Raw genomic sequence first — 23332 nt, 5'->3', positions numbered from 1 at the left:
GAATTATTTGCAATTTTGTTGGCCCTTGAAAAAATTTCTCTTTCCGAAGAGCGGCTTTATTGCATTTATTCAGATAGTATGAGCGCCTTGGAGACATTGTGTCATTTTACAAAATGCAAACATCCTGTTGCAATCGATATTCATTGTCGCTTAAAAACTCTTCAAACAAAGGGATTCAGCATACTTTTCTGCTGGATACCTAGTCATGTAGGTATAGTTGGCAATGAAAAGGCTGATTGCGCTGCGAGAGCGGCTCTACATAGTCTGTCACGACCATGCACTCATTCTGATCTGTTTGCCACATATGATAAGTACATACTTTCTGTTTGGCAAGAATCCTGGGATAGAGAAATGCAAAATAAATTGCATTTTATTAAACCGACTATTAACTTGTGGCCAGCTGTCTCGGTTAGAGGGGCAGATGTCAAATTAACCAGACTACGCATTGGTCACACCCGCCTTACGCACAAACATCTTTTGTTTGGTCAGCGTCCACCGATGTGCTCAGACTGCAATGTTAATCTTACAGTTTTACACATTTTAATTCAGTGTCCTAAATTTAATTCTCATCGTGTGCGGTTTTTTAATTCATTAACATTGGAAATGCATGAATTGGTGGGAGAACACCCTCACAGGAGTATCTTTGAATTTCTAAGAGCTATAATTTTTTTCCATTTTATATGAAAACTTTTGGGAATTTAAACATTTTCTTGGAATTTTTTCCATAATTGGAGTCATAATTTTAAGACCTTTGTCTTTTAAACTTACTGTGCTTTCTTTTTATAAGTGTAAAACGTTGTTTGTATTTTAACCTTGAGGAAATGTTTCGTTTAACAATCATATGATAATATACACATACCACTTGTTCTGGCGCAGCATAGCCAGTTTTGGCTCTTGCGCCATAAAAATCCAATATCCATCCATCCATCCGAATGTCGTTAGAATCTTTTAATGGTGGTAAAGATAATATTTTATTCATATGGGCTTGAACCAATACTTCAGTACTTGCAAATCGTTCTTTCAATAATTGAACTGCTTCATCGTACGCAGCTGCTGAAATAGGAAATCCTTCTACGGTATTTAATGCAGATCCTCCAAGATGAGCCTTTAAATAATTAAATTTGTCGACTTTATTTAATGACTCATTGTTATGTACAGCCGTTTCAAAACTGTTCCAAAATGTCAGCCACTTAGAGGCATCATCGCCAAAAAATCTGGCTATATGATATTTAGGGATTTTAATTTTGATACTTTCAACATTCTGGGGAAGAAAGTTCTCTGTTGGAATAGTCGAAGCCGTGTTTTCTACTAATGACGAATTATCCAAGTTCAACTTAGTAACATGATTAATTTTCTTTTTAGTGTGGAACAGACAAAGTAAAACTTTATCTCTATATTCTTGCGCCGTTTCAAATTCTTCCTCAAAATTATCTGTATTAAAAAGAGGCTCAAGTTGTTGATCAACTATAGACAATTGTTCGAATTTACAATTAAGAATTTCCGAAAATTCCTCTAACTTTTCAGAATTTAATTGTTCATTAGCCAATTCAGTTTCTAAATCGTTTACAGCTTTCGTTACCGCGGTGCGTAAAGACTTCCGTTTTCATTTTAACAAATCAAATTGCTGTTGTTCCGACATTTTAAATACTCAAAAAATACTCTTTACTAATCTAAGCATTCAATTTCAATAATAAATTATTCCCCACAATACTTCAATTTTTACACATTTCAATTTCAAAAACAAATATTCAAAATTTCAAATAGAAAGCACATTTAAAATTCAGTTTCTATAAATATACAAAAGTATAAATTCACAAGATTTCAAATATTCAGAACTCCTAAATTCAAATTTCATAAAAATTCAAATATTCTAAATTCAAGTTTCATAAAAATTCAAATTTTCTAAATTCAAGTTTCATAAAAATTCAAATATTCTAAATTCAAGTTTCATAAAAATTCAAATTTTCTAAATTCAAGTTTCATAAAAATTCAAATATTCTAAATTCAAGTTTCATAAAAATTCAAATTTTCTAAATTCAAGTTTCATAAAAATTCAAATATTCTAAAATTCTAAATTGAAGCTTCATAAAAATTCAGTTTCGTTTCTAAAAATATTCCTGATGCTAGTGTCAGAAATCCAACCATTCATAAATATTTCAAAAGTTCTATTTATTGCTTCAAGTTGCAAGTAATTCTAAAAGGAAATCTAATTTTCTAAGCACCAAATTCAATTGGTTAGAAAAAGTTCTAATATTTCAAAATTGAAACCGAAATTGTTCTTGAGTTCTAAAATGTTCTAATTTTCAAATCTAAATAAAGTTCTAAACATGTTCGAAAATGTTCCAAAAAATCGAAGTTTCGATTTTCAAATGCTTATTCATAAAATTCTATCAAAAACTTATCAAGCTCTGATCCCGGCAGGGATGCCATATTGCGGATTTGATGTTCTTTAATTTCTACTGATCACCCCTCAGGGGCTCACCTACTATGGTGAGTACGGGTGTCCCAATCCCGAGGTACCCAGGGATCTGTACTCCCTTTATGTTTACTCTCTCCTCCGTCTTCTGCTTTAGACTGTCATTCTTCTTTGCCTCGAGGGTAGGCGAGGGAGCTCTCCATGAGAAGCTGTCGCCGCTCTGTTTGCTTCCTGCTTCTCATGGACAGCAAATACCCCCACGTGTTTGCCGTGCGTGGCGACCCATTAGACGGGTGGTACATTTCGGTCTCCGGTGTATCAATCGGCCGGTATCCCGGGCATTTAACTGGGCTGCTCAAGGGGATCAAGCGAAGGGGTCACTCCTTGGGCTTGGCGTTAAGGGTGGTCACTGTCCCCGGGGGTGACTCCCAGCGTATAGGTTCCGGCTAGCACCATGGTAAGCGCCGAGGCTGGGAATGTCTGGAGCCGGTGGCTGCCATCCCTTGTTGGGCTCCGTGGTGGGCGGTGCCGTCGGGCCCGAAACCTTCTCTAAGTCGCATGGCTTCTACTATTTCTAACCATTGTAATGCTTTTTCTAAATTTTTTGTTATAAGTGCTGAGAAAAGTTCATTGAAATTTGTTTCACCAATTGTTATTCACAAATGTATAACTAGTCTCATTGGAGAAGTTAGTAATATAAAAAAATTATTTAATGGTAACCTTCTTATAGAAGTGAAAAATAAACAGCAATCAGTAAACATTGAAAAGCTAAAAATGATAGGGGAAACCCAAGTCACTGTTGCAGCCCATCGATCTTTAAATCATTCTAGAGGCGTTATATCGGAACGAGAATTCCAGACAGACCTTGAGGAAGACATCCTAAATTGCCTCAAAGAACAAAATGTAATAGCTGTTCGTAGAATCACGATTAAAAAAAACAATCAAATCCAGCCTACAAAGCACCTTATCTTAACATTCAACACTCCTGTTTTACCAAAATCTGTGAAAATAGCCTATATAAACTGTTCTGTTAAACCATACATACCGAACCCCATCCGATGTTTCAAATGTCAGAAATTTGGACACACCATAACTGCATGCAGGGGAGACAAAGAAATTTGTGCTCGATGCTCCCTTCCTGATCATAATAGTAACAATTGCACTTCGACAACACCAAAATGTTTCAATTGTAGCGGTGACCATCCGGCATACTTCCGATCATGCCCACGTTACAAAGAAGAAAAAGAAATTCAAACAGTTAAAATCACAAAAAACATACCTTTTCCAGAAGCTCGAAAAATAGTAACAGACAGAACACCTAAACCAGGTCTCTCGTATTCTGCTGCATTAAACTCAACAACTGAACGAAATTCGCAGCCAATACCTAAACCGACTGTTAATAATCCTGTAACACCTTCAAATACCAACCCAGATACTGTAACAATAAAAAGAAGTGATTGGCTCGCACTTCTTGAGATTAAAAGATTATACGAAGAAAATTCCTCCCAGCCTCCTAAAAACGTTAAGCGAAAAAAGATTTTGAATAAAGTAAAAGCTCGTCAACATCTTGAAAAAGAAAATAAAAAACATCAAATCGAGGAAAAGGAAGAACAACTGACAATTCATCCATCAGACGATTCTATAAGTAGCATGGATGAGGACAAAGTTAATTCTGATTCTACTCACATGACATCCGAACATTTTAAATCAAAATTTTTTAAAAAACCCAAATAATGGCTATTCATTTAATCTCTTGGAACTGTAATGGATACCGCACCCATTCTGATGACATCAAATCTATTTTGAATAAATATCAACCAGTTTGCTTAGGGATCCAAGAAACACACCTCAACTCTATGACTGACGTGAGAATAAAAAATTATAAAATAAATAGAAAAGATTATTTACAAAATACTCGTGCTTCTGGAGGTGTCGCCACTTTCATACCCAGCTGTTTTCCATCCAAGAATATTGATATTACCTCTCCACTGCAGGCTGTAGCTGTACAAATTCATATCAAATCTGTAATTGCCGTCTGTTTTGTGTACCTTCCACCTAATGACACCATTCACCAGAAAGATCTTGATGATCTTATCAAACAGTTACCAGTTCCCTTTATTATTCTTGGAGATTTTAATGGGCATAATACGCTTTGGGGTAGCACAGATACAAATGCAAGAGGTCGACAGATCGAAAAACTCATTGATGATCATTCTCTTTGTCTTTTAAATGATTCAAATGTTACTTATTTTTATCAGGCAAATAAAACTTTTCACACCATTGATCTAGCCATTTGCTCACCTTTACTTGTTTCCCATTGGGATTTCTCAGTTTCAGACGATCTATTCAATAGTGACCATTTTCCCATTATTTTAAAATATTCAAAATCTGATGTTAGCCTTCCCAGGAGACCTGAGCGTTTTATCTTTGACAAAGCCAACTGGCAACTTTTTAGATCACATTCCGAAATTACAGAAGACATAGTAAAACAGCCAAATATTGATAATGCAGTAGATTCAATAACAAAATGCTTGATAAAAGCTGCTGAAATAGCAATTCCGAAATCCTCTGGAAATTTGCCAAGGTTTTACAAACACTGGTGGAATGAAAAATGCGCTGCTGCTAAAAAAGCACAAAGAAAGGCTTGGGATAAATTCAGAAGATACCCTACCACCCCAAATTTTATTGCCTTTAAAAAATCTAAATCCTTTTTTAGAAGAATTAGACGAGAGAGTCAGTTTAACTCCTTCCAAAAATATGTTAGCTCCATCCACGGACATTTATCTTCCAAGCGCATGTGGGAAAAAGTTAGGAAAATTTTAGGGAACAATAAATCATATCAGAAACTTTCATTCTTACACAGCAATGGAAATTCCATCACTGATACAAAAGATATAGAGAATACACTGGGTACAGCTTTTGCTAATGTAGCCAGTGAAGAATCGTATTCTCAAAGTTTTATTACCTATAAAAAACAACAAGAAAAAAGAAAAATTGATTTTAATACCTTAGCGTCATATGCTTATAATGCTGATTTTCAGCTTCATGAACTTAAGCGAGCATTGCAGAACTCACATCCTACAGCACCTGGACCTGACGGCATTCATCATGACATGATAAAAAATTTGAGTTCCAATTCGTTAAATTCGCTTCTAATTTTATTCAATAGAATATGGAATGAGCATGTTTTCCCAACGTCCTGGAATCGAGCAACGATTATTCCCATTCTAAAACCTGGTAAAAATCCAGAGCTTCCATCAAGCTACAGGCCTATAGCCCTTACCAGTTGCCTCTGTAAGACTCTGGAAAGAATGATCAATGCTAGATTAATCCATGTTCTAGAAGAGAAGAAACTGCTCTCTAAATATCAGAGTGGATTCAGACATGGTCGCAGTACTTTAGATAACATACTAATCCTGGAAACGGCCATCAGGGAGGCGTTCATTACCAAAAAACATCTAGTATCTATTTTTTTCGACATGGAGAAAGCATATGATCGTACTTGGCGGCATGGCATTTTAAAAGATTTACATAATATGGGTTTTCGTGGAAAATTGCCAATATTTATTCAAAAATTTCTTCAGAAAAGAATTTTTAACGTTCGTATTAATGATGTTTTATCTGATGATTTTATTCAAAATGAAGGGGTACCGCAAGGGAGTATTTTAAGTGTTGTTTTATTTATTATTAAAATTAATGGAATTATGGAAAAACTTCCACCATATGTTCATGGATCATTATTTGTCGACGATTTTCAAATCCATTGCTCAAGTACTCACATGCCCTTTATCGAACGACAATTGCAAGCTGCTGTCAAATCTATAACGGAATGGTCTGATAAAAATGGTTTCGTCCTTTCTACTGAAAAAACCGAATGCACTCATTTTTGTCGAGTTCGTGGATTGCACCCCGACCCAGAAATTCAGTTAAATGGCACAGCTATTCCCGTTGTGCCGGTCGTTAAATTTTTAGGCCTCTTATTTGATTCTAAACTAACATTCCGTTCTCATATTCTTCATCTAAAGAAAAAATGCGCTCAGTCTTTAAATATTCTCAAAGTTTTGTCAAATACAACGTGGGGATGCAATACTTCAACTCTATTAAAAATTTACAAAAGTGTCATTTTATCAAAATTAGACTATGGTAGCGTGATTTACAACTCAGCAGCAAAGTCTATTCTGCAACAGCTTGACGCAATACATCATCAGGGGCTCCGACTTGTATCAGGGGCTTTTAGAACTTCTCCTGTTCAAAGCTTATATATAATAACTAAAGAACCAGGTTTACAATTACGACGCCAGAGATTTTCTCTCAAATACTTTTTTAAAATAAATCAGAATCCGTCACACCCTTTATATGACAGAATCGTGAATCCGATTTATGGACAATTATACGAGAAAAAGATTTCATTTATTCCATCATTTGGTTTTAGAATCCGCCCTCTTTTAGATAGTTTTAACCTAAAGAACATTGACATTTTAACTAAAGAAGACGAAATTCCTCCTTGGGCATGCAAAAGCATTCTAACTGTCGATGATTTTAATAAGCTACCAAAATCTACAACTGCACCATCTGTTTACATACAAATTTTTTGTGATCATAGGCAGTCGTTTGAAAAATACGGCACTGTTTTTACAGATGGTTCCAAAATCGGTGACCACGTTGGCTCAGCTGTAATATTTGACCACATTGTACTTTCCAGAAAGCTAAACAAACATTGTTCTGTTTTTACCTCGGAGATTTTTGCCATCTACACTGCTTTAAGAGCGATAAGACTATTATCAAAGAAAGACTGGATCATATATACCGATTCAAAAAGTTCAATTGAAGCAATTTTGAACTCATCCAAACAAAGCCATCCTTTAGTGCTCAGTACAGTAAAACTATATTTTAAATTGCTGGATCGTAATTTTAATATTCTATTTTGTTGGATTCCCGGACACGTTGGTATCCTTGGGAACGATCAAGCTGATGTTGCCGCAAAAACAGCTAATTCAAATGAAGAAACCTTTGTCCCATTTCAAGACTTAGATCAAATTCTAAAGCAATGTTCACTTCGTATATGGCAGAGTACTTGGGACTCGCAACTTGATAATAAATTGCATTCCATCCAACCATTTATTTCTGGGTTTAAGAATGACTCTCTCAGCCGTAGAATGAGTGTTGTGTTAACAAGGCTTCGCATAGGTCATACTCATTTTACTCACAAACATTTACTTTATTCAGTTACAGCTTCAATTTGTACAAAATGTAATGTTATAATTTCAGTTCGGCATATCATATGTGAATGCCCTAAATACCGCTTTCTAAGAGCAAAATATTTCGGCAGTGATTATCCAAATTTGAAAGATATAATTGGCGAACCTTTCCATATTAATGTATTTTCATTTTTACTTGACATTAATTTCATGCATAATATCTAAAATTCTATTTTCACCTTGTTATTTTAACTTTACATCCCCTTACTGAAATGAGTTTATTTTTTTGTATTTTAAGTTAATTCGAGTTTGGCACAGCTTGGCCAGTATTGGCCCTTGCGCCATAAAAAAACAATCAAATCAATCAAATCTACTGATCAACAAAAAGAATCCACATACCTTTCTGCTGATCAAAGTTCGAACCAAAATGTCCGGGATAGAGCTCGCCTACCCTAAAAATATCCAATAACTTCTCCACATGACAAAAGCAGTGAGGACGTTTTGTTTCACATTTTTAATGCAGTTTTATCAATTACAAGCACTCCTTAGGGAGTTCTAACCGACAACTGTTAAATTACAAAAAAACCAATATAAATAATAATCCCTTCTGGCGCCACCAGACCGGAAATGAACAGATGCATCATATATATATATAAAAAAACAAATAATAATAAAAAAAGGAATTACAGGAAACTACGAAAACGAATAAAGTATGTTCGTTTCCCGTTGCAACAGTAGCATTACCACAATCGGATACATCCGATTGCCATTAAAATTTGGTTCACTTTGCGACTGCTTCAGAAAGATGGATTTCAAATCATTTTGTGTTGGGTTCCGAGTCATATCGGCATCTCGGGAAATGAGAAGGCAGACTTGGCTGCAAAATCTGCATTGGCTTCTTTGAGCATAGACCTCCCCTTTTATGATATTAAAAGGTTCATTGCCCATCACTTCTCTTCTATCTGGCAAAAGTCATGGGATCAGCAGACTGAAAATAAATTACATTTTATAAAAGCGGATATTGTTCCTTGGCCTGTTCATCCTATACGTGAGATGGATGTTAAATTGACTCGTCTCCGTATAGGGCATACTCGCTTTACCCACAAACATCTCATATTTGGGGAAAATGCGCCTATGTGCAATAGATGCAAAGTTAATTTTACTATTCGGCATATCTTAATTGAATGTCCCGTCTTTAATTCATACCGTGCTCGTTTTTTTACCTTGTCTTCAACATTGCAGGACTTAGTGGGTGAAAGATACCACCCAAATATTTTTAAATTCTTAAGAGCTACTGGCTTTTTAACTTGTATTTAGACTTTTTAATCATTCTTTTTTGCGTTGAACATTCCTTTTTGTGTATTTGTACGTTTCATCATTGTAACAAAATCTCATGAATCATAGTTTTTAAATTTTAAGATGTTAAAACTATTTTCACATCATTTTTTTGGGTGAAATTTTCTTTATATGTCTGTGTTAATTAAATAAATGGGTGTTTTTTTTTTAACAAATTTTATACTTTTACCATTTGATTGGCGCAGTATAGCCAAATATGGCTCTTGCGCCAGTAAAACACACAAAACCAAACCAAACCCAAAACAGCCCTAATGTTGCTTTACAACGGGACGTTAATATAACTAAACTAAATCTCCACTAGATCATTTGGGGTAACCCATTCACTCCATACATCAATAAAATGGTTCTTGACTTTGGGAAGAAGCATCTTCATTTGATCCAGATTCATTAGATCTTTTAATTCTTCCATCTTCGTTATGTTCAATTCTGTTAGCCATGCTTCAAAATAGCTATGCAGTTCAAAATGGAAGTCTTTCCATGTGCTTTCAGGTTTTTTCTTGTGAGTTACAAAGAGTTGTCGCATCCTCTCAGCGCTTAATTTAAACCGTTGAAGTAACGTGTATCTAATATGATCAAAGTTATGTGCTTTCTGTTCTGGTTCTTTTGCGATGAGCTGTGCCACACTATTGGGCAGTAGCCCTAGAAGATGAGCAACCCAGTTCTGTTTACCTATTTTTTAGAACTTTCATTTGACGTTCGAATAGATTTAAGAATAGGGTCATGTCCCCATCCTGCGGATCAAAGTCAGGGAGCAACTTTTTCAAGTTACCCCTCAGGGGCTCACCTTCTTTAGGTGAGTACGGGTGTCCCAATCCCGAGGTTCCCAGGGATCTTTACTCCCTTTCAGTTCTCTATCCACTACGCCTTCTGCTGTCTGCTTTGTCCTTCTATCCCTCGACGGCAAGCGAGGGAGCTCTCCATGAGAAGCTGTCGCCGCTCTGTTTGCTTCTTGCTTCTCATGGACAGCCAAAACCCCACGTGTTTGCCGTGCGTGGCAACCCATTTGAAAGACGGGTGGTGCACTGTGGTCCCCGGTGTATCAATCGGCTGGTACCTAGTCACCTCAGTGGCTAGTTTGCTAGGGATCAAGCGAAGGGGCTACCCCTTGGGCTTGGCGTTAAGGGTGGTCACTGTCCCCGGGGGTAGCTCCCAGCGTATAGGTACCGATTAGCACTAGGGTAAGTACCGAGGTTGGAAATATCCAGAGCCGGTGGCTGCCTTCCCTTGTTGGGCTCCGTGGTGGGCGGTGCCGTCGGACCCGAATCACTTATCATATCGTATGGGGCCTAAAAACTTAAATCAACAAACGACACGCAAAAATACAGAAAAATATTACGACCATTTTTTTGTCATCAAAAGACTTTCTGAAAATAAAGAGACATTTCACACGGTCTCTCCGTCCCTTGTAGAAAAAGCCGTTTCTGGAACACTTGGGGAAGTTTCTGCCATTCGCAAACTTCGTTCGGGAGATTTGTTGGTGGAAGTTAATTCTCGAAAACAATCTAATCAAATTCTCAAACTGAAAGCATTGGCTACAATTCCCATTTCTGTAAGCGCGCATACATCTCTTAATTCTTCTAAAGGTGTTATTACATGTGGGGAGTTATTTCATACATCCATTGAAGAAATTACAAATGACCTAAAACCTGAAGGAGTGATACATGTACGCCGTATCTCAATTCGGCGGGATGGACAACTCCTCCCTACAAAGCACCTCGTTATTACCTTCCAAATGCCTACTTTGCCAGAAGTAGTTAAAATAGGATATATGAGATTGAAAGTGCGTCCTTTTATACCTAACCCTCTGAGATGCTTTCAATGCCAACGTTTTGGGCACTCTAAGATCGCCTGCCGCGGGACACTTACTTGCGCCCGTTGTGCAGAGAAAGGACATGATAGCCAGCAGTGCACCTCATCTGAAAAGTGCGTCAACTGTGATGGCGAACATACTTCCTTTTCCAGATCATGTCCACGTTGGAGGTTGGAAAAAGAAATTATAACTTTGAAAACAAAAGAACAAATTTCTTATCCAGAAGCGAAAAGAAGAATCGAGGCACAGACACCTTCCCCTGGGGTCAGCTATGCATCAGCTGTTAAAAAATCATATTGCAAAAACTGTTCATGTAAAAATTGTGTGCAGATTGTTGCTGAAAAAGTTCCTCCCACAAAAACATCCGAATCTGATACAGAACCTTCCACAAACAGTGCTCCTGAATCTCACGATCCACCTAAACGTAAACCAAAGCCAAAGCCTCCACGTGCTCTTAAATTAAAGCTTTCGAAACACGGCCTTTCACAAGAAATGATTTCGGAAAAATTTAAATCAAAATTGAAAAAATCCAATATTCGAAATTCGGTTGCTCTGGGACTTGCAACTACGGGGACAGTCCAAAAGGATTTACCTACTATTTTTGGAGGATTGTCCAAAAGTCCTGATTCAATTGCTCTCCATCCATCCGACGAAGAGGAGGATGACCTTGAAATGAGTTGCGAAATAACGCCAACTCAAACTAACGCCCTTTATAATTCCCACTCTAAAAGACTCTCTTAATGGGTACCTTTCTCTCGTGGAATTGTCGCGGCATTCGGACAAAGCTAACTGACATCAAAGCTCTCATTAATAAATCAAATCCTGTTTGCGTAGCTCTTCAAGAGACATTTTTGAAACAAAATATTCACTTCAAATTAAGAGGTTATAATTGTGCAAGGAAGGATAACGAAACTGGTGCATCATTCTCTGGTGGAGTGTGCATTTTAACCTCCAACTTTTATCCCAGTACTATCCTTAATCTACGCACTAACTTGCAAGCTGTGGCTGTGCAGATTCATGTCAAATCTTTAGTCACGGTCTGTTGCCTTTACTTGCCTCCAAATGGGGTTATTTCGCAGGACGATTTGAATACTTTGGTTGATCAGCTTCCAACTCCTTTCATTTTGCTTGGTGATTTTAACGGGCATAGTACTTTGTGGGGTTCGGATAGCACTAACTCCCGTGGGCGACAGATAGAACAATTCATTTCTGATAACTGTCTCTGTCTGCTCAATAACAATGAAAAGACATACTTTCATGAACCCACTCGTACTTTCCATTCCCTTGACCTCGCTATTTGCTCTCCGGCAATTTTCCCATTATTGAATTTGGCAGTTGAAAGCGATTTACATAATAGTGATCATTTTCCTCTTGTCATCTCTCATGATGATAATAGTAATTTGATGCAAAGCCCACCAACATACATTTTCCAAAAAGCAGATTGGGCTACATTTACTAAGCTTGCATTGATTACAGAAGAAATGATTTCATCTGCCGATATTAGTGAGGCTGTCCAAAATGTCACTGATTGCATTATTAAGGCCGCTGATGCTTCAATTCCAAAGCGTACCCCTCTTCCACGCAAATTTCGCAAACCATGGTGGAATGATGAATGCCGTAATGCTTGTAAGGAACAAAGAAAATGTTGGGGTATTTTCCGCAGGTATCCTACCACGGAAAATCTTTTTGCATTTAAAAGAGCAAGAGCAAATGCTCGTCGAATTCGGCGCCGCAGTCAAAAAGAATCTTGGCAAAGTTTTATATCCACCATCACTTCCAATACATCTAGTGCACAGTTGTGGAAGAAAGTTAAAGCGGCAAACGGAATTTATAAAGAATTCGCTTTCCCCATCTTAAATACAGAAACGGCTTCATATTCCTCGCCACTTGATATTGCAAATGTTATTGGAGAAACCTTCGCTGATGTTTCAAGCTCTGTTCCTAATAATCCGACTTTTCGTGCGATTAAGAGACAAGCTGAACAAGTGCCTTTGAAGTTTAGAACCCGCATGGTCCTCTCTTATAACAATAACTTTAAGATAGTGGAATTAAGGAACGCTCTTTCTCGTACTCGAGATACTAGCCCAGGTGTCGACGGGATTACCTACAATATGCTTCGCCATTTAGACGAAACCTCTCTTTTGCATCTCCTGAACCTGTTCAACAGAATCTGGAGTGAGCAAATTTTTCCTGAACAATGGTATGAAGCCATTGTGATACCTATCCTTAAACCTGGAAAGGTTCCTACCAATCCCTCAAACTATAGGCCAATTGCTTTAACTAGTTGTCTCTGTAAAACGCTCGAACGCATGGTAAATGCCCGTTTACTCTATGAACTGGAGAAAAATGGGTATATTTCACCTTTTCAAAGTGGTTTCCGTCGAGGACGTTCTACCAATGACAACTTGGTTATGCTTGAATCTCAAATTCGAAATGCATTCGTCGGGAGAAACCATCTAGTTTCTATATTCTTCGATATAGAAAAGGCGTACGATCGTACGTGGCGGTATGGCATCCTCCGTACTTTAGGAGATTTTGGTTTTAAAGGTAACTTGCCAGTTTTTATTCAAAATTTTTTAAAATTTCGGACATTTCGAGTCCGTATTGGTAATACATTTTCTCATCATTTTATTCAAAGTGAGGGTGTTCCTCAAGGAAGTGTTTTGAGTGTCGCCCTTTTTATTCTCCATATAAGCCAAATTATTCATGTTTTACCATCATCCGTTTGTGGAACACTATATGTGGATGATCTACAAGTCTCCTGCCAGGGGTCTAATATGGTTTTAATAGAGCGACAACTTCAGAGGGCTGTTAACAAACTAATTTCATGGTGTGATGAGAATGGACACACGCTTTCCCCTGAAAAGAGCCGCTGTGTACACTTTTGTCGGAAACGGAGTCTCCATCCTGATCCTGTAATACAAATTCGAGGTGTTGATATTCCAGTCGTTGAGGAAGTACGTTTCTTAGGGGTCATATTTGACCGGAAACTCACTTTCCTTTCGCATGTTCTTCATCTGCGAAAGAGGTGTGAAAAATCCCTCAACATCCTAAAAGTTCTCTCGACTACAAGATGGGGGGCAGATCGAACATCTTTACTTCGTATCTATCAGTCTGTTATTCTGTCGAGAATTGATTATGGATGCGAAATATATGGTACAGCTCGTTCTGGTGTTCTCCGAAATTTAGACACAGTACACAACAGTGCTTTGCGTATATGTTCTGGTGCTTTTCGTACATCACCAGTTCATAGTTTGAATGTGATCTGTCATCAACTTCCACTTTATCTGAGACGGAAAAAATTATCTGAACTATATTTTTTCCGTATTGAATCTTTTATCAATCACCCTATTCGTAGAATTAATTTACCCATTGGCCTGGGACGATTATATAATGCACGTCCTTCTAATATCCTACCTTTTCGTGAAAGGGTAAAAAGAGCTTTTGCTGATGTAAATATTTTAAATCTTCAGATTCATAATACTACTGCTCTTGCTTTGCCACCCTGGGATGTCCCAGAAATATCATATCTTAACCCTTTTCTCCCCTATGACAAGTCTACCACTTCATCTATTGTCTTTCAACAACTTTTTCTATATCACCGCAATGAATACTCTACGCACATTCCTGTTTTTACGGATGGCTCAAAGACAGCTTATCATGTGGGTTGTGCTGTCGTCATTGCTGAGGACACAAGCAGTTTTCAATTGAGTACTTTGTGTTCGGTTTTAACTGCTGAACTAATGGCAATTATGATTGCTCTTGAAAAAATTTCTAATCTTAGTGACCATAAATTCTGCATTTATTCTGATAGTATGAGTGCTCTGGAGGCCCTCGGCCATCCTCATACTAAAACACATCCACTAGCTATAGAAATCTTGCATCTTTGGAGAAATTTGCAAACTCGGAATTACCAAATTTTATTTTGTTGGTTGCCAGGCCACGCTGGCATTTTTGGCAATGAATCTGCCGATTCTGCAGCAAAGGCAGCATCCACTTATCTACAACGAGCTATTCCATACAGAGATTCCCCTCAGGGGCTCACCTACTATAGGTGAGTACGGGTGTCCCAATCCCGAGGTACCCAGGGATCTATACTCCCTTTCAGTTCGCTCTCCCCTACGCCTTCTGCTTTCTGCTGTATGTTTCCTTCCCTCGACGGCAAGCGAGGGAGCTCTCCATGAGAAGCTGTCGCCGCTCTGTTTGCTTCTTGCTTCTCATGGACAGCCAAAGTCCCACGTGTTGGCCGTGCGTGGCAACCCATTTGAAAGACGGGTGGTGTACTGTGGTCCCCTGTGCATCAATCGGCTGGTAGCTAGTCACCTGAGTGGCTAGCCTGCTAGGGATCAAGCAAAGGGGTTACTCCTTGGGCTTGGCGTTAAGGGTGGTCACTGTCCCCGGGGGTAACTCCGAGCGTATAGGTTCCGGCTAGCACCAAGGTAAGCGCCGAGGCTGGGAAAGGCCAGAGCCGGTGGCTGCCTTCCCTTGTTGGGCTCCGTGGTGGGCGGTGCCGTCGGGCCTGAATTTCTCTCAATATCACATGGGCTCTTCCAAAAAGTCTCCCTTCAGTGGGCATAATAAGAATCAAAAATTTGTCAACTTTCAATCGACCAACTTTCATCATTTTGACTCCTTTTTTATAATGAAACGCGTGTCTGAAAATAATGAAACATTTAATAATATCTCCCCTTTTCTAGTACAAAAAGCTATTACAGCAACTGTTGGCGACGTGTCTTCCATTCGAAAAATGCGTTCAGGTGATTTGCTGGTGGAAGTCAGTTCTAAAAAACAAGCACAGCAAATCATTAAAATAAAAGCTTTGGCTACATATCCAGTGACAGTTACACCTCATAATTCCTTAAACTATACTAAGGGAGTAATTACGTGCGGGGAATTGTTCAATGTCCCTCTTGAGGAAATAACAAAAGAGCTTAAACCTCAAGGAGTTACGCACGTACGTCAAATCAATATTAGACGGGATGGTCAAATTCAACCAACAAAACATTACATTCTAACGTTCCATAGTACCAAATTACCAGAATTTATTTATGCAGGATACATAAAATTACCGGTTAGACAGTACATACCAAATCCGTTGAGATGTTTTCAATGCCAGCGTTTTGGGCATTCCAAAATTAATTGCCGCGGGACCCTAACTTGCGCCCGCTGTGCAGGAAAAGGCCATGAAAGCCAACAATGTAACGCAGAAGAAAAATGCGTGAATTGTGGCGAAAATCATACATCTTATTCTCGGACCTGTGAACGCTGGAGACTGGAAAAACAAATTACAACAATTAAAATAAAAGAGAATATATCGTATCCCGAAGCGAGACGGAAAATTGTAGCATTAACACCCAAACCTGGTTTAAGTTATGCATCCGCTGTTCAAAACTCCTATTGTAAAAACTGCTCTTGCACAAACTGTACAAAAAAAGGCATCAAAACAGAAACACAGGTAAAATTGTCTGATTCTGATACTGAAACTTCCCTGAATAGTACTCCTGATAATAGTAAACCAAATGTCACATTTAAACCAAAACAGAAATCAAATAAATCCCTCAAGCTAAAGCTCTCCAAACGTGGACTGGCTACTAAAGATCTTGCCAGTAAACTTAAAAAAACAACTTTAAGCAGTTCTGGTGCTCTGGGACTTGCGAACAAAGGTGTTGCTCATAAGGACTTAACGTCCATTTTTGGTGGCACATCAAAAAGTCCCGAAATCATCTCACTCCATCCATCTGAGGAGGAGGATGAATTTGAAATGAGGTGCGATGTCACGCAACCTCCGAACACTGTTCCCACACCTTCCCTTGCAAAAAGACTTTCATAATGGGTACCTTCCTCTCTTGGAATTGTCGCGGCATTCGGTCCAAACTTCATGACATCAAGACCATTATTAACAACTTTCATCCAGTTTGCCTTGGTGTTCAAGAAACATTTTTGACACCAAACATTCCTATAAAACTGCGCGGTTATACCTGTATTCGAAAAGATGCAGACACAGGATCTCACAATTCTGGAGGTGTCTGTATCTTCACGTCAAATCTCCATCCGAGCTCACAACTAAATTTACATACTTCTCTACAGGCAGTGGCTGTGCAAGTTCACGTACGAACATTAGTCACAGTCTGCTGTATTTACTTACCGCCTCATGATGTCATCTGTCAACAAGACCTTGATAACCTAGTGGACCAGCTTCCTTCGCCTTTTATTTTACTCGGCGACTTCAACGGACATAGTACCTTATGGGGTTCGGAGAGTACAAATTCTCGTGGGAGACAGATTGAGCAGTTTATTGCCAATAACTGTCTCAGTTTACTGAACAACGAAGAAAAAACATACTTTCACGAACCCACACGTTGCTTCCATACAATTGATCTGGCCATATGTACTCCTGAACTTCTGCCATTGCTGACCTTTGCAGTGAGCAGATATCTTTATAATAGTGATCATTTCCCTGTTATTGTCTCCCATGCTGATAGAAGTGGTGTGACTCATTGTCCTCCGCGTTTCCTATTCCAGCGGGCAGACTGGGATGCTTTCATGCGATTGGCAAATGTCACAGAAACTATGGTCAATATTTGCGACATCACGGAAGCAGTGCAACATGTCGTTGATAACATAATAAGTGCCGCAAATGCCACCATCCCGAAGACTTCCCCACGTCTAAGAAAACTTCGTAGACCGTGGTGGAACGAAGCTTGTCGCGACAGTCATAAGAACCAAAAACGACTTTGGAATATTTTTAGAAGGTACCCTACAACAGAAAATCTAGTTGCTTTTAAGCGTGCCAGAGCCCTTGCTCGTCGAATACGCCGACGTAGTCAGAGGGAATCTTGGATTAAATTCGTGTCATCCATCACATCCACCACTTCCAGTAAACATTTGTGGAAGAAAGTAAAGGCTGCTAATGGGATATACAGTGAAACCCACATTCCTGTTTTAAATACAGGAAATATGGCGCATTCCGCCCCGTTAGATATTGCCAATATTCTCGGTCAAGCATTCGCACAAGTATCCGCAATAGATTCTTACAGCCCTGAATTTCTGGCATCTAAGAATCGTGCGGAACGGTTGCCTTTGCGCTTTAAAGCCCAAAATACCAGTCAATATAACTGTGAATTCAGGATGTCTGAACTGGAAACGGCTTTATCTAAAGCCCATGATACTAGCCCTGGACCAGATGGGATGACGTATAATATGCTCCGCCATTTGAACGCAACTTCACTTTCAAATCTGTTATTATTATTTAACAGAATATGGATTGAACAGAAGTACCCTTCACAATGGCGAGAAGCAATTGTGATCCCAATATTAAAACCTGGCAAGGACGCATCTAACCCTCTGAACTACCGACCAATTGCTTTGACGAACTGCCTCTGCAAAACCTTTGAAAGAATGGTCAATGCACGTCTTATTCACGAATTGGAGAAACAAGGATGCATTCCCCCGTTGCAAAGTGGTTTCCGAAGAGGTAGATCTACTTATGATAACCTCGTACTACTGGAAACCGAAATTCGCAACACATTTGTTAGAAGGAACCACCTCGTCTCCATATTTTTTGACATTGAGAAGGCGTATGACCGGACATGGCGCTATGGAGTACTTTCTACACTTTTTAAATTTGGTTTTAGAGGAAACTTGCCCATCTTTTTACAGAATTTTTTATCATATCGAACTTTTAGAGTTCGTGTAGGTAACTTTTATTCTGATTCTTTTATTCAAGCTGAGGGAGTTCCGCAAGGAAGTGTCCTCAGTGTTACACTTTTTATTATTCACATTAGTCAAGTTTTATCTGTTTTACCTTCATCTATTCAAGCATCACTTTATGTTGATGACCTGCAGATTTCATGCCAGGGCAGCAATATGAATTTAATAGAGCGACAGTTGCAAAATGCCGTTAACAAAGTAGTAGCTTGGTGCGATAAAAATGGGCATACTATCTCTTCAGAGAAGAGCCGATGCGTTCATTTCTGCCGGAAACGAAATATCCATCTAGATCCTGTCATTAAAATACGAAATGCGCCTATCGCTGTTGTAGATGAGGTACGATTTCTGGGAGTAATTTTTGATAGAAAACTCTCCTTTCTTCCTCATATTTTAAACCTGCGGAAGAAATGTGAGACAGCACTAAACATTTTAAAGGTACTCTCTAAAACATCTTGGGGTGCCGATCGGACATCTCTGCTCCATATTTACGAAGCAGTCATCCTCTCTCGCATGGATTATGGGTGCATAGTGTATGGTTCCGCTCGTTCTTCTTTCCTGCGAAGATTGGATACCATTCACCATTCTGCCTTAAGGATTTGTTCCGGAGCATTTCGTACCTCTCCCGTAGATAGCCTCTACTCTATTTGCAACCAGCTACCTCTTGACTTAAGACGCAAAAATTTGTCTGCTTGTTATTATTTCCGTGCAAAATCTTTTTCTTATCACCCCATCTCTAATATAAAGTTACCACTTAATCTCCGCAGACTATATGATGCTCGTTCCTCTCACATTCTTCCATTTAGTGAGAGAATGAAAGTACTTTTGCACGACTCAGGGCTTTCAAATGTTATCATTAAGACTGTAGATTTATTTTGTTTTCCACCCTGGGATATCCCAAAATTTTCCTACATGAATCCCTTTACAGGCTTTGATAAATCTTCAAATGATCCAGCTATATTTAAACATCTGTTTTTGCATCATCGCTATCAATATTCTTCCTTTGTACCAATTTTTACGGATGGCTCAAAATCAGATGGGCATGTCGGTTGTGGCATAATTCTTCCGTCTGATACGCTGAGCTATCGTTTACATAATTGCTGTTCAGTATTCACTGCTGAGTTGATGGCAATTTTCTGGGCCCTTCAGAAAATTTCGCCTTTCCCTGAACGTAACTTTATTATTTATACCGATAGTATGAGTGCATTAGAGACACTTTCGCACTACAGCAATCGAATGCATCCGATTGCGATAAGAATCCTGTTTACTTGGCGTCTCCTTCAAAATGAAGGTTTTCATATCCTTTTTAGTTGGATCCCGAGTCACGTAGGCATTCCTGGGAATGAAGAAGCTGATTCCGTGGCAAAATCTGCAGACTCTTTTTTGTCCCATAAACTTCCATATTGTGACATTAAGAGATTTTTCATAAAACATATTCATTCAACATGGCAATTAACATGGGATTTGAAAACCGAGAATAAGCTTCATTCCGTCAAGCCTACAATTGGTTTATGGCCTGTTCACCCTATACGAGAGGTTGATGTGAAATTGACTCGCCTCCGTATAGGACACACCCGCTTTACTCATCGTCATCTCATCTTGGGTGAAAGGATGCCAATTTGCCCTACTTGTCATATTGCTTTTAGTGTGAAACACATTTTAATTGAATGTCCTGATTTTAATGCTCATCGTCATAATTTTTTCAACTCGTCTTCTCTTAACTTGCAAGACCTGGTGGGTGAGAAATACCATCCAAATATTTTTAAATTTTTAAGAGCTATACGCTTCATCAACTGTATTTAACACTTTTTTCGTCTGGTTTTCATTTTATGTAAAATAAGTCTTCATTGCATGATTATTTTGCATTTACATTAATCATTGTCTTTCGTTAAAATAGTTTTATAATATTTGTATCGACATTTTTATGGAGTTTTACTTACACTAACTTTTAAAATCGTTTTGGTTTAAATGTCTGTCTTGATTTTACCGTAAGCTTGGCGCAGTATAGCCAAAAATGGCTCTTGCGCCAATAAACCATACAACAACAACTACAACTCCATACAGAGATTTAAAAAAATATATCTCTCAAAGTATTTTTTATTTATGGAAAGAATCATGGGATTTGCAGATTTCTAATAAGCTGCATTCTATTCAGCCTGACATCACTTTGTGGCCGGTAGTTCCAGTACGCGAGTTGGACGTCAAATTGACTCGGCTTCGCATTGGCCATACTCGCCTCACACATAAACATCTTCTATTTGGTGAGCGATGTCCAGTCTGTAATGCGTGTGATGTTAATTTAACTGTTATTCATATTTTATCACAATGTCCAATTTTTAATTCTCATCGATTACATTTATTCGGTACATCATCTTCAAACATTCGTGACTTGGTGGGAGAACATCCCCATCCAAATATTTTTACTTTCTTGAAAGAAATTGGTTTTTTCCATTTTATTTAACTAGTAAAATTTTATCTCCGCATTTCTTGGTTTTGCAAATTTTACTTCAACTTTTTAGAACTCCACTGAATATTTTTTATATTTAACCATATGTTTGGCGCAGCTTAGCCAGATTTGGCTCTTGTGCCACAAAATCCAAAATAACTAACTAACTAACTAACTTTTTCAAGTTGCTAGTTTCAATGTAGCTTGTTGGTCTGCAGACAAAATTTCAAGACCAGAATTCTGCTCCAACTTCTGAGAATCCACTTGCAAGACGGAGTTTCTCCAACTCGTAAGATCTGTCCCGTTCTATTCTTTCCCTCAGGGGCTCGCCTACTATAGGTGAGTACGGGTGTCCCAATCCCGAGGTACCCAGGGATCTATACTCCCTTTCAGTTCTCTCTCCCCTACGCTTTCTGCTGTCTGCTTTGTCCTTCTATCCCTCGACGGCAAGCGAGGGAGCTCTCCATGAGAAGCTGTCGCCGCTCTGTTTGCTTCTTGCTTCTCATGGACAGCCAAAACCCCACGTGTTGGCCGTGCGTGGCGACCCATTAGAAAGACGGGAGGTCCACTGTGGTCCCCTGTGCATCAATCGGCTGGTATGCTAACCATTTGGTTAGTCTGCTAGGGATCAAGCGAAAGGGTCAATCTCTGGGGCTTGGCGTTAAGGGTGGTCAACGTTCCTGGCGATGACTCTGAGCGTATAGGCTCCGACTAGCACCAAGGTAAGTGCCGAGGCTGGGAGTGTCCAGAGCCGGTGGCTGCCTTCCCTCGTAGGGCTCGGTGGTGGGTGGTGCCGTCGGGGCCCGAATTCTTTTTACCATGCTGCATGGGTGCCAAAGGCAAACTTCGTCCCTTAAGTGGGCATGTCACTGTAAAAAATCTACCAACATATTTTGATTCTTTCTTTCTTGTCAAGCGTATTTCCACAAATAACGAAACTTTCGTTAATGTTTCACCTTTTCTTGTCCAAAGGGATATTTCCGCTACTGTTGGAGATGTCACATCAATAAAGAAAATTCGCTCCGGAGATCTACTTGTAGAAGTTAATTCTATGAAACAAGCGAAACAAATTATGAAAATTAAAGCTTTAGCTGATATAAAGATAACAATGGAACCTCATAAAACTCTAAATTCTTCTAAAGGTGTCATAACTGTTAAAGAACTTTTTAATGTTCCTTTAGAGGAAATCGCATATGAATTAAAACCACAAGGAGTTACACATGCGCGACGCATTTTCATACGAAGGGATGAACAGCTCCTTCCGACGAAGCATCTGATCCTGACTTTCAGGTCACCAAAACTTCCCGTCTCTATCAAGGCAGGATATATTAACTGCCCAGTCAGGCCATATATCCCCACACCTCTACGTTGTTTCCATTGCCAGCGTTTTGGCCACCCAAAAACTGCTTGCCGCGGGAAACTTACTTGTGCCCGGTGTGCAGAAGTCGGTCATGATAACGCTGAGTGTAATGCAACAGAAAAGTGCGTAAATTGTAAGGGCAATCACACTTTTTATTCTCGGTCTTGCCCTATCTGGAAGTTTGAAAAAGAGGTCATTGAAGTTAAATTCAAGGAAAAGATGTCTTATCCCGAAGCCCGACGGATTGTCAAAGCTCGGACAACGACGTCTGGTAACACTTACGCTTCGGCAGTGAAGAAAACCCTTGTTAGCCAAAGTACGCAATATGAAATAAATGATTTTCCTCCTGACATTGACACAGATACTTCTGATACGGTCAACTCGGAAACAGTTAAAGCTCAACGCAAGAAGCCTTCTAAAGCTGAAAAGTCTTTAAAGCTTAAAATTTCTAAGCACGGTTTTCCTCGCAAAGATTTAGCAAAGACGTTCAAAAAACAATCAAAAAAGCAATCTTTAGCCCTGGGTATTGCGGAGAAAGGCCTCATACACAAAGATTTACCTTCTTTGTTCGGTGGCACTCCAAAAAGTTCTGATGTAATTAACTTACATCCCTCGGAGGAGGAGGATGAAGACCTTAAGATGAGTTGCGAAGTTTCTCCAACTCCTAATGTTTCCGTCTCAAATCCTTTTTCACCTCAAATTACTTAATGGGTACATTTCTTTCATGGAATTGTCGCGGCATTCGCTCTAAAATTGTGGACATTAAATCTCTCATTAACAAATTTCATCCCTTTTGTTTCGCCTTTCAAGAAACTTTCTTGAAATCGGATATTCCTTTCAAAATACGTAGTTATAATAGTGTTCGTCAAGACGCTGTAACTGACCCATCGACTTCAGGTGGAGTCTGCATCTTGACTTCAAATCTATATCCAAGCTCACCACTTCCACTACGCACTTCCTTGCAGGCTGTGGCTGTTCAAATCAATGTTAAATCTCTGATTACAATATGTTGTGTTTACTTGCCACCACATGACAATGT

General features: G+C 38.9%; 1 protein-coding gene across 1 annotated transcript; it reads left to right on the top strand.

Annotated features, from left to right (window-relative positions):
- The first annotated feature begins 21759 nt into the window (after positions 1-21759).
- LOC129968415 (uncharacterized) lies at positions 21760-23001 on the top strand. Its single transcript, XM_056082273.1, has one exon. The coding sequence runs from the start codon at positions 21760-21762 to the stop codon at positions 22999-23001; it is 1242 nt and encodes a 413-aa protein (XP_055938248.1).
- Positions 23002-23332: the final 331 nt, after the last annotated feature.

Source organism: Argiope bruennichi, chromosome 5 (genome assembly GCF_947563725.1).
Source record: "Argiope bruennichi chromosome 5, qqArgBrue1.1, whole genome shotgun sequence".
NCBI classification, from domain to species: Eukaryota; Metazoa; Arthropoda; class Arachnida; order Araneae; family Araneidae; genus Argiope; species Argiope bruennichi.
The sequence above is the reverse complement of the archived record's forward strand: the minus strand, read 5'-3'. Positions and strand labels throughout refer to the sequence as shown.